The 16,254-nt window shown below is 43.7% G+C and overlaps 1 protein-coding gene across 3 annotated transcripts in view; it reads left to right on the top strand.

Moving 5' to 3' along the window:
- Positions 1 to 16,254, top strand: part of KIAA1210 (KIAA1210 ortholog) — a 36,651-nt gene that overhangs the window by 1,249 nt on the left and 19,148 nt on the right. The window contains exons 1-2 of one of the 3 annotated variants that reach the window (XM_057365615.1): positions 8,309 to 8,381; positions 13,531 to 13,607. In XM_057365615.1, the coding sequence (XP_057221598.1) occupies positions 13,541 to 13,607 (67 nt within the window). In that variant the 5' untranslated portion in view covers positions 8,309 to 8,381; positions 13,531 to 13,540. Of the gene's footprint in view, positions 1 to 8,308; positions 8,382 to 13,242; positions 13,301 to 13,530; positions 13,608 to 16,254 lie in introns of those variants that run through there. The other 2 variants (XM_057365613.1, XM_057365614.1) reach the window with 2 other exon arrangements.

Here is a 16,254-nt window from a genome sequence, read left to right as displayed (position 1 = left end):
ATGTAAAATTGCTTTAGATAAAGGGAGAGTACAGCATCAGAACTATTAAAGGGCTGTGAGTCTTGATGAGGGTCGGTGGATTGGCACTTGCATTGACAAAAAACATCAGTTAACATAGTTTGATTTTCCCCCCAAAATCCTTCAGCATCTAATGCACTTAAAACAAATTTGAAATTCACAGGGAGGCTATAAAGGCTGGACAGATTAAGCTTTTTTTAACATGTGGCATATCACCTCTTCTTTCCTGATCAATCTCCACCTGATTTATGAGGAGCAGGGTATTTTTCTTSAACAGATTCTTCTCTCTTGATGCTCTTCAGCTAGGTGTCTACACTTGATAATATATACAGATGATATTTCTCAGCCTCCTCTTTCAGCCCCGTGATATGTTCCCAAGTGAATTAGTGCAAATACTGATCCTTTGCAGTCTTCACTAATTTTATGTGGTGTTTTGGCTGTGGTTATTGGTAGTTAAAATGAGTTCAAGACCAGTTGCAGTAATAGTGATGCTTTTAGCCCTGATTAATTTTCAATGAAATCCGTTTGGAGTTTAACATGAAGTATTTGTCTTTCTGGACAAATACGTCATTGGAACAGCTTCCCCAAATTCTCATGTGGTCATTTGACCTGTAGGAGTTAGTTTGCTTTCTGAATGAAAGCTGTTTTGGAATGAAATTATTTTKATGCTTTAAGTAATTGGCTTGGGTACCAGTAGGAATTTGGCCCAAGTGACTTTGAGCTCAGTGCATGCCATGAAACCTGCCATGGACACTGGGAAAAGGTTCCCTCCAGAGCTTTGAGCTGCTGAGTCCAGCTAAGGCACCTGGAGATGTTTCAGTCATGCTCTCCTGTGCTGCTGTCACATCTACCCCACTCCCCCACATTTTACAAGAGGAGGCAAAGGCTCTGTCTCAGTGATAATGTGTGGCTGAATCTGATCTTTGAAGCTCTGCCTTGTTAATATCCTCTTATGACATGAAAAAAAAGAGACCCCAAGGCCTAATCCAAGTAATTCTTCTTCCCAGTCCCAATCTTGGCTGCTATTTCACTCAAATAAAACTTCTAGATTGCTTTCCTATTTCTCTTTAACCAGCAAATGCAACCTGAATAATCTTGAATTGCTCTGCTAAGTTTATAGCTCATCACCCTTGTTGCAGTTTTTCTTGCTCCAAGTATGATGCCAGAAAAAAAAAAACATTATACCTGGACAGATATGATAAAGTTTCCTAAAGCCTGTAGGGGAATCTTTCCATATGCTCCTCAGTTTTTGGGACTAGCCAAGTATGTTGTTATGAGCTGAAAATGTGGTTGCTTGAATAGTAAGGTTCACTGATGGTCAATGCAAACTGCCAATTTCCAAAGACAAATATAGTGTGTTAGAAGCTATATAAAATATTTGGCTGAAGGCTTTGTGTGCCAGCTCAGAAYGGTTTCTATAGCAGACTATAAGAAAATGTATTTAACTGTATTTAATGTGGTCACTCAGGATTTCATGGTGCCTTTCACAAACAATCCCAGAATTATGGACATTTCAGCTTGGATGTCTTCTGCTTTGCCAAGCTTTGCACTTCCAGTGGGGTATTGTGTTCTTTTCCTATATCCCATAATTGTCAGAAAATGCTGATGTGTGCTTTTATCCTGCAAAGAAGTTCAGCWTTAGGGTAAAGCAAGTTGATCACAGAATGCATCAGTAGAATCTTCAATATATTTCTAGATTGTTTGAGATGAGAGCAATTGCCAATGTAAAATGACGTTATGGCCATGCCACTGAGTAGGGTTAGGTGCTATTACTGTATTTAGTGCTGTTGCCTGTTCAGRTAAGCGTCACAAAGAAGTTGTGGTGATTGCTGGGTTTATTCCACAGATGGGGCAGTGCTGCCCACCTGACAGACCACAGAATGTGGACATCACTTTCACATTATTTCCCAACAAGAGGAAAAATCACTCAATTAACAGCTTTTCAGTGTTGGGGTTTTTTTGAGATGAAGATAGCTGAGTATGAYAGTGGTTTCTGCCCAGCAAAGCAAGTTCACCTGTGCAGAGACAATCTGTGGATCCACACAGGGTGACAATATTGGGTTTCAAGAAAAGCTTTTGTGGCAAGTGGGAGCTCTCCCTGGTAGGGCCAATTCAGAGAGCGTGAGCTGAGCTGAAAAGACTCCTCGGGTGTTGAGTCTCTTGGAGGAATCTGTCAGTACACAACYTGTGAGCATGTTCCTGTGCTTGACACTTATATAGTGTTTGGACATTTGTGAGCCTTTTGTCTTCAGCCCATAGGAGTCATTCAGTGCTCTGCCTGGTATTGCATGTGCGGASGCTTCAGTCTTGCTTTCTTATTCCAGAATAGCAGAGAGGGTGAACAAAAGCAGTCAGGAGGTGTCAGAGCCATGGCACTGCAGTGGGGCACAGTTAGCACAATGGTGCTATATCATTAACAAAAAAATCAACTATTTCCCTTTGTTGATTCATTCTGTTTGACTCATCTCTGTGCAAGAAGTTCAGCTCTGGCTTAATACACCAGTGAGTCACTCCACATCTCCCAGTCCTCCTCATTCTGTTCGTGCTTCTCTCTGGATGGTGTTTGTTTTAGCAGCCACAGTGGTACAGTGTGTTTGCTGGCTGTAGGCAGAGGAATTCCAAGCAGGCCTGTTTGTTTGGTTTCAGCAGAACARCCCTTTCCCTATCACCAGGCTTCTGAGTATTTGACAGATAGGCTGTCAAATTGACCTCTAATGCTGCCTGGCCTGCATCACTGGCAGTGGAGCAGCAGCTTGGTTTGGGACAACCTGCTGAATGCAATTCTCACTCTCTGGCGTCATTTGACTGTCAGGTTTTTTTGTCTACGTTATTTTGCCAGACTGAGCCATGAAAACATCTTGTCATAATTTTTCTTTGTGTTCTTGTCTTAGACAGAAACTTCTGCTGCTCCAAGTGTCTAGCTTTGTACCCCTACATCCAGCTGGAGAGATTAATTTGTTATTTCCTCCTTGTGCACAGGCTAGAAAGTTTAACAGCTGTGATGTGAAGGCCTAGAATTGGATTTAAAAGCTGAAATCTGATGATACATGGGACAAAAATGTAGTGGGTTAAAATTGGACTTCCATAGATAACCTACCTGAGCTGGTGTAGGGCAGCTGGAGCTGATTACCTGCCAGATTTGAGAAAATTTGAGATAAGTCTGCCCACGGGGAAACAGGAAAAAAAAGCAAGGTAATTCCAAGGTTGATTCCCCTCCCGTCCCCAGATTTCTCCTGCTGTAAGAAAACAGTTGAGCACAAGGTGTTCTGCACTACTGTGATTCAAGCTTACAGTTCTGAGTTACATCTGTTACAGTCTCAAGGCTGGTAAAACTACTATGGGCTAAGGAGTTTGAAACATTATTTTTAATACAGCAAAATCTAACTGCAWACGCTCTTATTTTGTTTGTCTTGTTATATTATTCATAATTATTTGTTTCAAGATAGCAGGTGGCCTCCCACTCCATTGAGGGAGTCACTGTATAAACAAAGGAAAAAAACCCCAGTCAGCTGATATCCTGTCTGATTTTGCTCACAGATGCTGAGCTGTCACTGTTCATCACTGTGTTAACAGTCAGGGTTGTGCCAAGAGCCCAAGGTTTCCAACACAATGTGTGTGAAAAAGGCATGACCTTTTTGTGTGGGCCACACACATCATTATTCATTTCTTTAATTGTATTGGCATATTTATAACATTTAGTTATACCTGTGTGTGCTGCTGCATTTGGGTGAGGGTACAGGTGCCGAGACATTCTGTGGTCTGTTGTATTCTATCTCCATGCTGGAGGATACTGCAATCTCTGTGACTCTTGTGCTTTAACACCAGCAATTAAACCCTAAAGCAGCCTCACTCTCCCCTGGTGGGACTGGAGAGAGAATCCAAGGGTAAAAGTGATARAACTCATGGCTTGAGATCAAGACAATTTAATAGGTAAAGCAAAGGTCATGCACACAAACACAGCAAAACAAGGAATTAATTCCCCACTTCCCCAGGGCAGGCAKGTGCTCAGCATCCCCAGGACAGCAGGGCTCCATCACAAGTAATGGTGACAGGAAGACAAAAACATCACTCCAAATGTCCCCCTTCCTCCTTCTSCCCCCRATTTATTGCTGASCATGGTCTGAATATGGTCTGGGATATCCCTSGGGTCAGTTGGGATCAGCTGTCCTGGCTCTGTCCCCTCCCAGCTCCTTGTGCACCCCCAGCCTSTCACTGGGGTGGGTGAGGAGCAGAGAAGGYCTTGGCTCAGGGCAAGYCCTGCTCAGTGAYAAAGGAAGCATCTCTGAGTTATCAGCTCTGTTACCAGCACAAATCCAAACCACAGCTCTGTGATGAAAATTAACTCTAGCTCAGCCCAGCCCAGGGCTCTTACAGGGAATTGTAGCACTCTCGGTCAGAGCAGGGAAACTTGGCTGTGCAGACAAAGCTGCCTGATGTTGCTTTCCAACCATCCATCCAGAGCCAGGGCARCATTCCAGCTTCAAAGTTTTGTGGTGGTTGTTCCTTTTGGCCTCTGAGATTCAGGGATCTGGTGCTAATTAGTGAACTGAATGTTTGACTTGTGTTCATGATGAATTCATTTATGCTTATTCACTCTCAGAAATATGWAACTGTGCCTTTCTGCTGGGATCTCCAGGTATCACCCATCTGACAACACAGTTGTGACCCACACGGTAGTTCTGAAGCCAATGGGATGTGTTTGAGTGCTCTAGCTTGGAATTAGGATGGAGACATCATGGTAACCATCAAGCTATTTGTGTACATCGGAAAATACAGACCTGACAGGGTCGCAGAGGAATTGTCTGCTGCTTCACTCCAGCAGCCAAACTGCTTTCCATCATTCCAGTTTAGTGAAAAGAATGTTTCAAAATCTTAAATTAAGAAATGCAAGTTGTCTTACTGCTTCCTTTCTTGCAGCCTTGGCCTGTGAAGACCTTCCAGGATGTCTGTCCCCATCTGATTCCCTCCCCCTTGTACCTGCTTGTCACTGTCCCATCTTGCCACCCTTGTTGTCCTTGGTGTCACTCTCCCTGGTTTTTCTGCTGTCAYGTACCCCCTCTGCTGCACCACTGCCTTAAAACACAGTTGAATTCAGCTTGGTACTCCRTTGGTGCAAAACAGCATGAGCTCAGATAATCTTATTTTAGATGATCCTGTTTTAGAGAGGTATTTGTGTCTGGAATCCCYGAGAAGTAGGATCCCTTTTTAGTAGAAGAGTGAAAGGTCAGTAGTTGCCCTTGGGACAGGAACTGCTTTGAGCACACGGATGATCTCCCTTGGCTCCAAGTTTTCTCCATGTGCTTCAAGAGCAATTGCTCTTCAGGAGGAGCCTGACTTGACTCTAGAGAGAGCAGCCAGGGGAGCAGAGCAGGGCCAGCAGGAGGTTTTCTTTAGAACAGAAGAAGAGAGGGAGAGCATCAAACCTCACACAGAGCTGCAGRAGAGCTCCTCTGCAAGCACAGAGRCTGGGGCCAGAATGGGCTCTGAATTACAGAAATGCCCATGGGCACTGGGAGCTCGGGGTTAGCCAGACAGACACAAGAGTGTTTCAACATAGGAAGGAGCCTTGCTTTTATTTTTTGTGTGTGCAGGCAATAGATACTGACACAAATAGGTTTTGGGACTTCACATGAAGAGAGATTTCCTGAGCTTCCTGCCAAAGGCAGTTTCTGAGACCACAAAGCCTGCATTTTATTTGCTATTTTATAGCCAAAAGATGGCTCACTGGTTTTATGATGTTTTGATCTTCAGAGTGAAAATTTGTAACACAGTTCGTCCTGGAATTTTCTGTTTGCCTCCCCCCTTTTTTTCAGTGTGCTTTGAATTCTTGGCCATTAAATGTCTATATTRTGTCTTGGAAGAAATGTGTCCTGAGATGTTTCATTTATCTGAAGATTTCTTTTATTTTTTGCYCATCCTTAAGCTGATCTTTAACCCAAAATTGAGGGATAAGTGACTGTTTWGGAAAAACCTTAAAATAAGAAAGCTTTAGACATAGCCTGAAGTTCCATGTTTCAGTTTGGGTGTTCAGTTCTCTATTGTTTCAGCCTCATTTCCCCTGCAATAGTCAGACAKCCTAATTTGGTAAGAATGCCTCCAGAATATTTTCTTTCAGGCCCAGCATGTAAGGATTCTTCCCATTTTCTGAGAAAAACATCTCGGAAATCACGGTGACTCAAATACGGGTTCGTGGCAGATATGCAGGTTACTTCTGTGAAATTTTATGAGTTTTTTTTTGTTGTGCTCTGTGTGGTGGTAGCACTTGTGTCAGTCCACACAGTTGCAGCACTCTGGTCTCCTGTAGCACAGGTGATATTTAACTCTGCCATCAGGCTCATTAAGCTTTCCAGGAGCTCAGCGTGACCATTCTGATTCCACAGGTAAAGAAACTCATGGCTGAGTGATAAAYAACTTGGCTCTTGTCTGAAATCCAGTAATTTGCCATGCTAGTCAATGACAGAGCCAGGAAAACCAGTGAATTTACCCAAATCCCAGCCCAGGAGTCTCCATCTGCTAGAAGATGTTTAAAAGACAAGCTCTGTCTCACAGATTTTCTCTCTAATACTCGTCACCTTCACAGTCTGCAGATATTGGCAATTTCAATGGAGTTTTCTCAGACCCACAGTCTTTCACACCCCTGCAGAGCAGGGTGAATCCAGCTGATGGTAACCCTCTTTCCTGAGCCACCTTTCTGATCCCTGCAAAGCAGCCCATGGACTGCCAGGGCTCTGCACACAACAGCTCAGATCCCACTCATCTGGTTTTATTCTTAAATTCCCCAGGTGAAACAAAATTAATCAGGAGTTTGCAGAGGGGGTAAAAAGCATATCCACAAGCTAGAAAACAGTGGCCAAATATGCCYAGCACCAGATTTGGGATGAAAGATTACACTTAACTTGTTGGATTTTCCACTTGGAGAGGCAGAGACCGTACATTTGACTTTTATTCCCCCACTTGACTCTGTGACATGTTGGCTCTGCTGGCTTGAGGCATGTCTGCTCTGCAGTGATAGTGGTTTGATGTTTCCTGTTGCTTTGCCATGGAACCATTTCCCAAGGCAGTAATGWACTCTGGGAGCAGCTCCCCAACTGGAAGAGGCAGCCTTTGGTTACATCCTTGTTGATTTTTAAATGAATCTTCCCCCTCTTCCTCAACTACTTCAAATGTATCTGTATCAAGTAGATCTGAGAGTGTCTCCTACTCCTAAACCGGTTCTTTTAGTGGTTGCTGGAAGACTTTGCTCCTGCTTTTGCTTCTTTTAAAGAAGAGTGGGAGAAGATCCTCATTCCAGCTGYTTCCTGAAATTTCCCCAGTGTGTTGGTGTGAAGAAAATTAATTACTGCTTGGGAAAAGCGCTGACTAACTCTATGYTAAAGCCAAATGGTGGAATTTAACTGGGTCATTTAATGCCCATTCCTTTGAAATGGAGACAGTCTGGGGCCAAAATCTGGCTGTGGCTTAGATCATGACTATGTTAGAGCCAGTCTTGATTTGGGCAGAGTTCTGTCACATTTCTCCTGATTGGCACTGTCCGGAAAACACACTGTAAAATCTCTGTGATTAATTGTTACTAGGGATGGGCTATCTAGAACCATTTTCCTTGGCTTTTGGCAAACAGGTGGATGTTTGCTCTGTTCTCTGAGCAGACACACTTGCAGCAGAGATCTCTCACAGACAGCAGCTGCACAAGGTCATGGCAATAAGCACAGCAGAGTAATTAGGTGCATAAGGCAGCTTGAAGTGGCACCAAAGCAGGTTAATCTGTCTGCTGTGGGTGCCGAGTGTCCCAAAGCTCTGGTGGCTGGGGCTTCCTTTGGGCTCCTGAGCCCAGCACAAACCAACAGCTGCCCTGCTGCTGGTACCTGCCAAGGTTTGAGGTGACAGATTTGTGTGCTACAGAGTGCAGGGACATGGTTTGTAGTGCAAAATCAACAAATGGCAGGAGGGCAGGGAGAGAGGGAGGAATCTGGGGAGATGAGGCAGCAGGGCAGGAGACAGGCATTGATTCTCTCAGTTCCTGGACTGGTAACAGCATGCTTATGAATTTTTCCCATTTACCCTTCCCCCTTCTTATCCTCTTGGCTTCTCACACAATTACAGACTGAGTCTGTGTGACTGTATGAAAGGCATTTCCTCCTCTTACTTTCTTTTTTTTTTAAGTCGGCTTCAGCCCACCAGCTGCTTTCCATTAGTGTTACACACACACTCACTAGGAGGGCAGCACATAATGCTTCAGGCGCTGCTGAACAGCAGAAATCCTTCAGAATCGCTGTCAGGCAGAGGCTGCTGAAGGTAGTTTGTAGCTGAGGAGAGTTCAGCACATTGGGACCTGTCTTCTGGCGAGTCTTCGCGGAGGAGCCGAGGTGTGGGGACAGAGGGGGGTCAGGGGGTGTTTTTGGGGTGCAAAGTGTGGGAGCTGTGAGCAGATTTCTCCATGGGAATGGTTGTTTGCTCTGGATCCCTCGTCAAGGTTAGGAGCTGAATGGTGTCTGTTGCTGTGGGGAATTGACCCCCTGCTTGATTTTGGGAGAATATTTTATTAAGTATTATCTAGATGCTTATCTAGACTCCCTGGTGGATGCTACTGCTGTATTTATTATTTGTGATTCTTGGAAAAGGACCTTAAACTTTCTTCAAYTATCCCTCCTTCAGTAAAAATTACAAGATCAATGATCACTAACTTTGTAAACTTCCCCTCACCATTACYAGTGGAGGCAGTAGCAAGAATCCTGGTGTAAACTGCTGTTTGTGCTGTTCTCTTACAYCTACAGAAAACAGTTATGGGAGGGATCCCATGGGAGATACCAACWAGGGACTGGGAAAAAGAACTGGGAATTTCATCCTAGAAACACTACACTGCAGGAGAGCACAATGGGATCAGATCCTGGTTGCTGCTGTCATGTGGGATCGTGCCCTGTTTCAATTCCCTGTTTGTGGAATCCCACACTGCTCAGCATATTCTGTGACCGTGGGCCTTGAAGTGYAGGTCACTCATGGAGAGCAAAGGGAGCTTTGGTTGCTGAGTTTCTGATATGCTCGAGGGATGTGAAAATCAAACAGAAATTTTGCTGTTGCTGTCTGATTGACTCTGAAATCCTGTTCTGTGGAATTGCAGAGGGTAAATTTCACTTAGCTGTTGTTGGATTAAGGAGTTCATTGATAGCTTGAAGGGTTCACAGAGAGGAAAGGCATCAACCACATTTTGTCAGAACAAAGTTCTCTAGTGTGCTTTACCAAGAGAGAAAATTTAACCTGTCAGCCACCTTTTGCTGCAGAATGTGATCTGAATATGAAACCATCCTGCATTTTGTGCTTTTTTTGAACCTTGGTTTTCAGGAGAAATAGGGGGGCTTTCACTGAGGTCCTGTGGTAGCTTGAGGTGTGTTCTGGGGGAGGCTGGCTGCAGGGTGGTGGCCTAGAGGACCAGATGAGATCCACAGGGCCCATTTTCTTGTGCTGATGCATCTTGCTGTGAAAAGTGTGTGTCCTGAAATCTGGAGCATAAGCTTGATTTCAAATAGTTTTTGTAGTGTGGAGGAAATCGAACTTTAAAAGCTCCAGGCAAAAATTTCACCTCCTTCTCTTGGCTGCTTGCCATCATCTGTCTTCTSTAGGCTATGAAGATGCTAACTGAACGCAGTGCCTYGCATTCTTGAGGCTTTATTTCCTCSAGCATTTATGTGATAGGAGAGGGGCTGTTCAGGGTTCAGCATCTCCTTTGATCTCTCTGTCACAAGGAATGCTTGTGCAGAGCCWGGACTGGAGCTGAAGGAGCACTAAAGGTGGGGTAGGAGCTTTCCTTCTGGGCAGATTCCAAATCTTCTGCTCCATGGAGAGACAGCAAGGAGGCYGTGTCCCCTTGCTGAGGCTGAGCAGAAAGTGTTTGTCTTGGACCTTTGTTAAACGCAGGAAACTTGAGTCCTGTACAATGCTGACTTCCCAGGAGTCCTTAAACACACAAACCAAGCAGTGAAAGGGAATTGTCTTTTATTCATTTCACATTCTCCCACCCCTCTACCCCCCAGGCACGTATCAAGTCATGTGTTCTGCTGGTCAAAGCAAATGGTCACAACGTCATCCTGGAACTTTATTTCTTGTGCCCTATCGYTGCCCTCCCATAGAGGACTCCAAATATTTGTCCAGTTGCCTCAGTTTGTAGAGGGGAGACAAGGACATTTCTCCTATTCCTGGAGATTTCTTTTTGCTTTTCAGACTCATTAGTTCCTGTAATGACTTGAAGAGCTCCAAGTGAATGTATCACAGCAGGGTTATCAGTGGAAATTTTGTCAGGGATAGCAGGGAGCCTGGATCTAAACCATCAATCCAAGTGAGGGCAGTGGTGATTGCTAACTAAGTTCTACTGTCTGCTTTGAAGGTAAAACAAACCCTGCAACTCTGTAGGACTTTAATTGCTTTAAAATACACCCTAGCATTGCAAATAAGGTCTAATGATRTCAGTTTTGTTTTTGTGATTGCATCTGCATAGGAAGCCAGTGTTTGCAAGTGATTAATCAATTAATTCACAGTTGTGGTAATCCAGCCCATCACCCTGTGCAAGGAGAGGCGAACACTGTGCTTTTGGTAAACTTTAGTAAACTTTTTCCATGCTCCACACAGGAATTGATGCAGTGGATTTACTGGCCATGGCCAAGTCTGGCTTTTGAGGGCTCTGGCASAGATTCAGCATCTTGCTTGCTCTGTGCCTCTGCAGCAGGAGGCATGTGCATAGGCAGGGATTGCAAATACTCTTTGAGAGAGGATTAAGAACATACTAGAAAGCTGTAGACTGGGGAAATGTGCCCACTGTTCCACTTCTAGTGAGAAGCAAACCGTGGCTGTGACTTGGCAGCTCTCCTGTCTCTGCTGGCCATGTCTGTGCCTGCTCCCCCTCTGAGAGAAGTCCCCTGCATCCCTCTGCGAGCATCTTTTCCACTTCTCCTGTAGCACTTCAAGAGTATCAGAAATGCTGCTCTAAAAGGCCATTCATTTAACCTGGTATTTTTATCACTGAAAATCAATSCACAGACAGTATTTGTTTAAAACTTTGTCTCTAATGGTGCAGTGCTCTGGGAGAGCTCCCAGGGTGCTGGTACAGCTGATTGAACTGGATGYACATGCATTGATACATCCTGACACTGCAGCTGTCTGCTGTGATTAAGGCTGGGAAGTGGTGAATGTCTGGAGGTTCGATTGGTTAATGCCTGTGCACTCACATCTATTTGTATTGACGGGGTTTTGTCCTCTTTTTCTCCATTACACTGRCCCCCAGGCTAGGGTTTGTTGCTCAGAACATTTGCTAACTTTTCTCTGTAAAGTACAGCTCACTGCCRCCAGAGTTTGAAGTCAAAATGCCATCTAATAGCCAACTTTCCTCCAGGTGTGTAACCGGATTTTTAATGATGGAATTTCCACTTAACTGGTGGAATTTATACAGCATATATTACATGGATTTTTTTTCCCCTGTAGTTCAGCTACTTGATAACTCAAAGCTCGGGAAAATCTGTGATGTTCTGTTAAATGGAAAAAGATGATACTGTGATGTGGTATACAAAGGCACCAAAGCTTTAGGTCCTAAATGGGGCACCCTTGTAATTGACACTTGAGCTCCATGTGCCCCAGAGAACTTGGCAAAAAAATTGAGTTCATGCTGGAGCTGATTTGGCTGTGAAGAATCAGCCTCAGAGCTGAGCTGCTTTGCAGTTGTAGTTCTACTTGTGTAAAAGACACACCAGTCGGAAATGTATGTTTGCAGTTATGATAAACACTGCAGTCAAAATACCTTCAAAAACTGGAAGGATTCCTAGTGATCTGAAAGCAGMAATTTTCTCTTGCTTTGGTTAAATTGAAGGTGGGTAAAGCAGAAGTTWGAGGTCTGAATGAGCCAAATGCCAGGTGCACTCACATTCTGTGACAATAAACTCGAGTCTGGTGACTTGTCAGTTTGTCCCCTTGACATGGGGAAAAAGGGATAAAAGTTGATTGGTTGTGATCATCTAAAAGGAAACTTAGGAATCTTATATTTTATTGCTTCTCAATACTGTCTGACAATTTTTTCACAATCTCAGTGCACCTCAGTTAGGAAAGGTGTAATCAGTCCTGGTTGCTGCAATGACTTTTTCACTGATTTTTAGCAAGTTGACGGGAGATTATTTGGAACTGCATTGTGTTAATGCTCTCCTGTGCCCAGTGCTCACAGGTGASCTGTTTGCTTCTCTTTTACACCTCCCCATTCCTCCCCACAGCTCTCTATGGCATTTGCATGTCTGTGTGGYCAGTGCAGGGAATGCTCAATTCCATGGTCTCTTTTTCCACAGGATGCTTCTTTCTTTTTCTGCCTCTGAGTTTGTGCACTTTTGTCTTTTAATGTTTTCTGAGGATGTGGGCTCACAGCAAGGTCCCAGTGCTTTTGGGCATGACAGATTTTAGAGTAGGTGGGTATTACAGAAGAAATTGAAGAGTTTAGTGATTGAACAAATTAGGATAGAATCACAGTCTTGTTTGCTGTTGAGGTACTTGACTTGTTTGTGTTGTTACACCACTTAAAGGTGGAAAATTGTTAGATGTGATCTATGCAGAAAAGGGAGCAGGATTTGTTTGTAAAGATTTCTTACTCCTCAAGTCCTGACACAGCATATTGAAAATTCGAATTATATAAAAGTCTCACTGAGGTATCTCCATAACAAAGGACAGTWTTTATGAGCTGCCCTCCTAAACTGTCACATTTCCATTGTTGCTTGGCATTTGTACTGTAACTCCTGTGGTCTGCTGCTTCGTTCCTTTGTCTCTGACCAACACCCATTTAGGAGTCTTGGAAAATACAAAGTGGAGCCAGTTAACATTGAATGATCTTAAAACTAGGCTSAACTTTTGTTTTCATCGGGGAGCAAGATGATGCCATCAGCTAATTTGGTTGATCAATAGCCCTGCTGGCGATAAGGTTTCAGAGCTTGTGGTTAAAAGCTGATTGCACTGGATACAAAATAAATTTGATCTATTGGTTTCCACAAATGTAGCATAGCCCGGAATGATGTTTCAGTGCTGATGCTTAACTGGTTTTAATRATGCTGACAGACTAGACTGGTGCCTGCTGTGAGGACACTGCAACACACGAACCCTGGGCAGCTGAGCACTTACTTTTGTTTTTTACAGTAGCATGGAGCTGTCACTCTCTAGCAGAGGTTCATTATTCTRAGACTGGGAAGCATTGCARTGTTTGCTGAGCAAGTGYAATGRCATCTTTCCTGAAAGCAAACTTTGATTCTGGTCTCCTAAAAAGAGAGAGGTACTGACAATAATTAGACTRGGTTGTTAGTTGTGGTTGGAGAAATAAGTGTTACTGAAAAACAAAAAGCTCTGTGGCCTAAGTACCAAAAAGTGTGCAAGCTGTGTTTGTGACAACCCTTTGGGCATGCAGTTCCAGAAAGGATTCAACTCTTTCTTTATGCTGGGTGGGACTTTATTCTGCTGAGGAGAGGGACTAAAATTTAACTGATGATTTCATCTCTGTTTCAGTGACTATATAATGGCTACGGGACCCACAGAGGTCACACTGTCACCTGGAACTGGAGACACAGTTGAAGAGTGCACAGGTAAGCATTTGTTCTCTGGATGTACAGCTGATTTGGAAGATTTATTTTCTTCACTTAGTGGGGTCTGTAGTGACTTGTTTTTTGRTGTTTTTGTTTTTAGRGGTTTCTTTCWTAGTGTAAAGAAAATCTCWTGTCTTTTTCAGCTGTCATTATTAAGGGAAAGATTTAATGTGCAAAACTGGAGTGACATATCCTGTTGGAGGATATTCCCTTTGATGCTGGCTTGGATTTTAAAAGCAAGATGTTAGAGCTTGAGAGGCTGATAGTTGTGCCTCTATTGATAGATCCTGCAGAGGTGGAAGTTGAATCAGTACCCCCAGCAGCCCCTTTATTTCTGTGCTTCTGGCCACAGGCAGCCATTTGTTACTTATTCTTTAATCTGGTGGCATGGTCTGATGCAGCCAGTGAGAGGGAATGGAATAACAGAACAAGAAAGGAAAATATCTTAGTTGTGCCAGAGACTTGTCTACATTAAAGGATGTCCCCTTTACCAGTGTGAATATGAGGAATAGCATCATGTCTGAAGCATCTCTGGAGAAGTGGCTGTCACACCATTTGATTTTTCTCTCTTTTCTTTGGCTAATGTTCTGCTATCATCTTAAGTGTTTGTGTTTCAAAGGTCATTGTGCTTCATCCTTTAGAAATATATTTGCCACTATCAAAATATTGTTAGAAGAGATAAGCTAATGGCAAAGTGACTGTGAGTTGAACTCTGCATGACAAATGGATGGAGGTGAAGAAAGTGTAATGACAGCTGCTCAGCAATGTCTGATTTCTTAAATTTATAATCCAGTTTGTCAGAACAGTCCCACCATTTTCATCTGCATCCAGCACTAAGAGTCTCACAGTGATTGTATCTCTTTACACGTGATAACATGCAAGTGCCAGTTTCTAGAACTGCAGGGAAATTTTCTGTCTTCTCATTCACCTGGGGCAGCTGAACAGAGCATGGTTGAAGGGAGTTACTGCTGGAGGGGATGTACCCTGCACACCAGCAATAAATTAGAGAAGGCACTGAAATAACTGATGTGTCTGCATCAGATACTCTCTGTTGCACAATGGTACAAGTGTTGTCCCGTGCCAGCTGATGTTTGCTCGTTGGCAGTGTTTGCAAATCCCTTCCATAGCCTCCATTCTACACTCAGCCCCACTTCTGATCTAGATGAGTATCTGGAGTGCTACCTTGGCAATATTTACTTTTGTGTCAAGACTTACGTCTATTTCTCTTAAAAATCCTTAGGATCACTTCTTTTTTGTTATTGTGTTCTGGCTTTTTTGGTTTGGTTTTGTTTTTTTGTTTTTTTTTTTTTTAACACTCCCCTGCTTCTCTGGAAATACCAGCATCTAACTAAGCTCGTCAGTAATGCTTGCACTGGAATCCAGCTTGCTTTCAGTCTGTACAACTGGCAGTTCATGGTGTGCATGACCCATGTACATGTCCTTGTTCCTCACTTAGACAGCTTTGGAGTTGCAGAGCTCTTTGCCTGTCTCAAAGTTTGCCATTTTGTTCTTTRAGTCATTGACTGTGTTAGCAGAGATTGCAAAATTGATAATTTTGGGGAACTGCTTTCATTACACATGCTAAACTTCTGTTTTGCTTATCTAAAATAAACCAGATTGGCTTTGATAACTTTCCTGGAAGAATACCATGCACATTGTCTAATTGCTGATATGAAAGACAAGAATAGTCAGGAAGTGTTTTTAAAGACTCTAAAGCATGCTCAACATGCTCGTTTTACTCGAGAGGCTCTGTGTGCTTGMTGTGTGACCTGTCTTCTCTTATTTTGGGTGCAGCATGAAACTCACTGAGCCCTGTGGGAGTTTTAACAAATCCCAAACCCTTGGGATCAGCTTTGCAGTGTGAGCACAGCAACACAGCCTGGATGTTCTCTGTGGCTCTCAWTCTCTTATTGCCTGACAAGCAGCAGTGGAAGATAAAAAGCTGTTCCACAGATAAACCCTCCACATCCCGTTGTTATTGAGACGAGTGGGACTCCAGCAATAGTTTGCCCTGCATGGTTTGAAAGATCCTCTGGTCTCAGGGACAGCCCAGGTCTCTTGGAAGCAGCGTGCAGGTCCCTGGTGGCTSTGCCCAGGGGTGGCCGTGTCACCAGGCTGTGCCTTGTGTGTCCTGAGCRTGGGGCTGGCACTGGGCTGGGGAGCAGGGAGGAGATGGGGAGCAGATCTCAATATCATTGTTTACTTCTCAAAGTGGCCACTGTCTGCTGCAGCTGTGGGGTGGCACAGTTTCAGCCCAGATAAGGCCCCTTGGCAGAGATCCCCACACGCACAGGGCACACGTGGAGGCACAGCATCGCCGACTAAATCATTGCTGGGAGAAGACAATAATTGTGTTGAAATAATGCCTTGCTTATGAAGGAWTCCTCCAGCTGTGGGCATGTATTATGCCAACTGCTGTAAAGTGTTAATTGAACAATGAAGTTGGCTCAGATCTGCAATGATGTTATTGCTCTGTGTATGTATTTAAGGCAATCACARAGGTCTGAGTACAATCGTTTGGCCCAAACCCCTCAGAGTGACCCCTCAGTGTAAGGGTCAGTGACAAAATGCAGTACTTGTGTGCTGAAAGAAAATATACATGAGAATGTTAAAGTAGCTTAGATTATTAAAAATAAAACATCAGTGA

This window comes from Malurus melanocephalus, unplaced genomic scaffold (assembly GCF_030028575.1).
Source record: "Malurus melanocephalus ecotype Western Australia unplaced genomic scaffold, MMel_1.1 scaffold_56, whole genome shotgun sequence".
Lineage (NCBI taxonomy): Eukaryota > Metazoa > Chordata > Aves > Passeriformes > Maluridae > Malurus > Malurus melanocephalus.
The sequence above is the reverse complement of the archived record's forward strand: the minus strand, read 5'-3'. Positions and strand labels throughout refer to the sequence as shown.